Genomic DNA, 4,573 nt, shown 5'->3' with positions numbered 1-4,573 from the left:
ATGTGTATAAGAGACAGGGGTTAGGGTTCGGGGTGGGGGCGCTAAGCTGTCCGACATGGGGACTTGAGCTCGTAAGCCTGAGCTGAGGAAAGGGTTTGAGAGGGGGGTTTCCTCCACCTAATGAGATTTTTAAAGGATAGCAACTTCTGGATCGCCGGAAATGGCACTCACAGACAGTGACAGACATATGTGGGCTCGGTGTAGTCCTATTTTTATATTTTTTACGGTCTGACTGCCCCTCCCCACTGCTGGTGCTGCCATGGCTGCCTCATAAGTATTCTACAGAATGACAGTAATGATGACAGTGACAATGCTACCGAAACATGTAAAGCGTACTATTCTGAAAGAATGTAAAACCTAGACTAACATGTAGAATTATGGTATTAGCATTATGGTATAAATTTTGACTGACACTAGTGAGTGGTCTTTTTTATGCTTCTTTTAAAATTAAATAATTATAACATGGATGAAGATGACAGTTTACACACACACACACACACACACACACACCTGTTGTCATCTCCTCCAGCAGATCCAGAAGCGTTTGCTGCGTCTCGTCCACAAGCTTTGTTCTTTGGACCACCAGTTTCCTCAGGGACAAGTAACCATTCAGCACTGTCCCCAGTAAGAAAAGTTTGAGATGTGTATAAGAGACAGTCTCTAACGTCATGAAGAATTCACCAATGTCATTGTCCTCCTAAGGGCCAAGTAAAAACAATATGAATAATAACAATGACAACAATAAAAGAAAAACAATTAAGATACTGAGTATTTATTATACTTGATGATACAATTACATAAAACAAACATAATTTTTATGAAATTCTTACAGGGAAGATTATGTTGCAGAGTCTCTCAAAAATGAAGACAGGTGTTCGCAGGTCCTGCACTTCATACTTCTTCACTGTCTCAACACAGAGTGCCATGAATGCTCTAGTCTCGGATTCAGTCCCTAAATCAAACAGTCAAAAATGTATTATGGAAATGAGCAGACATATTCTAAAAACATACTGATAAGATTTAGTTAATGTTCAACCAATCAAAATTTGTTATTATGATAAGTGGTAGTGGTATAAGTTTGCTGAGAAGATTCAGTCCATGATTAACCAACCAAACTTTATTATCATTATGATGGCCGGAAATGGTACTCTCAGACTGTGACAGACATATGTTGGCTCGGTGTGGGCCTATTTTTATATGTTTTATGGTCTGACTGCCTGACGAGGGGGGGGGGCTTAAGCCCCACCTGCCACCCTCCCCACCGCTGGTGCCGCCACTGCTTCCTCAAAAGTAATCTACAGAATAACAGTAATGATGACAGTAGCAATGCTACCGAAACATGTAAAGCTTACTATTCTGAAAGAATGTAAAACCTAGACTAACATGTAGAATTATGGTATTAGAATTATGGTATAAACTTTGACTGACATTAGTGAGTGGTCTTTCTTATGCTTCTTTTAAAATTAAATAATGATAACATGGATGAAGATGTCAGTTTACACACACACACCTGTTGTCATCTCCTCCAGCAGATCCAGAAGCGTTTGCTGCGTCTCGTCCACAAGCTTTGTTCTTTGGACCACCAATTTCCTCAGGGACAAGTAACCATTCAGCACTGTCCCCAGTAACTTGCCTTTGTAGTGTTGCTTGATGGTATCAACCTCGATGAATGATGACAGTAGTTCTGAAAAGTTAAGGATGAAAGTCACCATTAAAATTGATTTAAATGGCATATTTTGACATTGAAAAGAAGTTATGTTGTTTCCAGAATAAAACTACATGACTGAATATTGATATTTTCACTAATACAATAAAACAAATTATTAATCATTAAAGTAGTAATCTACAGAGTTAAAATCAACTTAGTCCACATTTTTCTTTTCATGAATCTTTAAAGGTAAACACCTTTAGCAATAGATCCTGCGATTGTTTTATGCAGCAACTATTTGCTAATATCTGATGCTGTGACCACATAGAATTGTCACTTTGGTATATGTACCAATTAATCAAATTAATCAGCAAGTTTCATACAATGCCCAAAATTTGTTTACAGGCTAACACATAGCAAATAAATAAAAGAGTTAAGAACTTACCGGTGAGCATTTTCAAAGCATAACCCTGGGAAAGATCTGAGCTGAGGGTGGTGTCTTCTAAGGCAACAAGCTGCTCAATCTCATTTGTAATGAGACTTCCGATGTGGGGCAGCACCCCTTTGGCGGCCAGATACCGCTTCCAGTGTGGTTCCTTGATTAATCGTTGGTAGAGAGCCAGGAACTCTGCAGCACTCTCACCACTTCGACCGACCTCATCAAGATAGCTGGTGAGGAGGTCCAACATCTTCTGGCACCTGCTTGATACCTATTTAACAAAAAGTTCAATAAATTGAATAACACTAGTTGTCAGCAGAATTGTCCATTATTTTTATTGTAAGTATTTAATGTTAGCAAACCTGACAAAGAGATTCCACAATGTTGCATGCTGCCTGCCTGGCGGATCGTGAGGAAGGCGAAAACAGCACCCGGCGAAGCCAGGTACTGCTTCCTAGGTGCAGCATCTCAGGACTCTTCTTCACACCAGCCTTCCAGATCTTTGTGTACTTCTCCATCAGGTATTTACCTCTGATTGCTCTTGCAGACTTTTCTGAGGCATCGGCTGTGAAAATTGATAATTTTGCATTGCATTATTGTTGTTTTCTATGTAAAGTAAGTAAACTCTTGCAAAGCCACTAGTTCCCATAAGGCTGGAGCTTACCCCCAGATTCAAATTGTTGTATTCTATTATCTCTTAACTTGGGTTCCACTCTATGCCAAGTCTCATCATGATGAGGCTAACAGAATTTATTAGCAATCAAAATATAGGTTTATAAATAAGGTTTGAGGAGTTGAGTGTAGCTTAAACACGTCTTGTCCTATTATAAGATTTAGAAAGCTTAGCATTCAATGTTAAGTACTATTATAAAACAAGCAATGTTTGCATTGGAATTATTTTTGCCAAGCCGAAGGAAAAATTTGCCACTGTTTACACTGCATCAAATACAAATAGGATTTTCCTGAGCCTTTTACTAAACACAGTGGCGTAGCGGCTATGAGCTCTTACTGGCTAAAGCCAGGGGCCCCAGGGCCTCAAGCCAATTCAATTATTTTTTTTTAACAAAATTTTTTACAAATGAATAAACAAGGCCCTTTTCCAAGCCAAAGTGGTATTTATTGTAATATGTTTATTAGTGATATCTTAGTCAAAATTAAGTATGCTTTTTTTGGGTCAAGTCATGATACATAAACTTGGAATTCAAATGTGTAAAAAAGGCATTAAAATATGTCATAGAATGCTAAAAAACGCTGGGGGCCTTTCGCTTCCCCTGGCCACTGGGGCCCTAAAGAGTCCCTGCCCAGGGGCCTCTGGCCACTTTGTTACGCCACTGACTAAACAACAGATAGTAGGATAGAAAGATTGAATGCAAACGATGGTTTAGTTAGGCTAGAAAAACTCAAAGCTAAGTCTTTTTTTTAATTATTACAATACTGATGTAGGGATTGCATTTGTACAAAGCTACAGTCCTCAAATATATTCATAAATTATTATCAACAAATAGATTTGATAGTTTCATACCATTTATTTTCGCTGGTACTCTGGTTCTCCATATGGCATAGTTGATAGGGGACGACATGCTCAGCCACTGGGTGGTATTCACATACACATCACTGCCACTGGGCTTCATGCTACTCAGCTGCTCCACTGTTTTATCCTGTGAAAAAAATCATTAAAAAAATTTCAAACATATTTCTGGAAACATACATAATAACAAACCTTTTAATATGAATTAGAAATGATAAAATTACTGTTCTAGTTTGATAGGATATGTTTTTTTATTTAGCAAAGGATTCAAAAATAATGTAGCTACGATTGCCATCCATTGAGCCTGAAATAAGAACAATAATTTTGTTTTTTGGCAAATTATAGTGTTGTTTCTAGACTACAGCTTCCATCTGGTAAACTTTGACCTAAGATGCGACAGACTTTTCATTTTTACAACTTAATACTCCCCTATGTTCCCATCTTGGTCTTGCAGCCAACAAGGCACTGCCTAGTCCACAATGACGGAGACTGTAAGATGGACCAGTACACTACTCGTCTCGAAGGATGTGCTGGATTCTTTATAGTGCACATGAGCCAAATCATGTGTACACTGGGACTAGGTTTAGAGTCCTTATTTTATTTTATTTTTATTTTATATTATTTCAATTACATCCAACAGCGGAATTGCCCATTACAGGATGTCTTAAACATACAATATATAAAAATATAGTAAAATACCAACAATAACAATCAAAGGTAGTCCTTATCTGAGAAGACTTTTTACACTGCTAGAAACAGTGCCGGTGTTATGGCTATAGGTTGCAGCACCAACGCCTCAACCGCTTGCCAATTTGTCTTCTATAATATGAAACTGTTATGTAGCTTGAAATAGACACATATAGTCATATTTATTTGTTATAGGCATACCAAGAACACATACCTTGTTAGCTTTACAAGATGGAGGAGGAGGTTTCACCAGATGCTGCAGGATTTTGAG

General features: G+C 38.1%; 1 protein-coding gene across 1 annotated transcript in view; it reads right to left on the bottom strand.

Annotated features, from left to right (window-relative positions):
• Positions 1-4,573, bottom strand: part of LOC117103383 (E3 ubiquitin-protein ligase UBR4-like) — a 57,204-nt gene that overhangs the window by 10,758 nt on the left and 41,873 nt on the right. The window contains exons 64-69 of the mRNA XM_033243925.1: positions 4,517-4,573; positions 3,610-3,745; positions 2,450-2,652; positions 2,094-2,358; positions 1,511-1,684; positions 831-952 (exon numbers count right to left, since the gene is read on the bottom strand). The exon at positions 4,517-4,573 is cut by the window's right edge and continues 71 nt beyond it. Coding sequence (XP_033099816.1) covers positions 831-952; positions 1,511-1,684; positions 2,094-2,358; positions 2,450-2,652; positions 3,610-3,745; positions 4,517-4,573 — 957 coding nt within the window. The remainder of the gene's footprint in view (positions 1-830; positions 953-1,510; positions 1,685-2,093; positions 2,359-2,449; positions 2,653-3,609; positions 3,746-4,516) is intronic.

Source organism: Anneissia japonica, unplaced genomic scaffold, assembly GCF_011630105.1.
Source record: "Anneissia japonica isolate Jap-2015-1 unplaced genomic scaffold, ASM1163010v1 scaffold288257_len99150_cov156, whole genome shotgun sequence".
Taxonomy (NCBI): domain Eukaryota; kingdom Metazoa; phylum Echinodermata; class Crinoidea; order Comatulida; family Comatulidae; genus Anneissia; species Anneissia japonica.
This window is presented reverse-complemented; position numbering and strand designations above follow the sequence as displayed.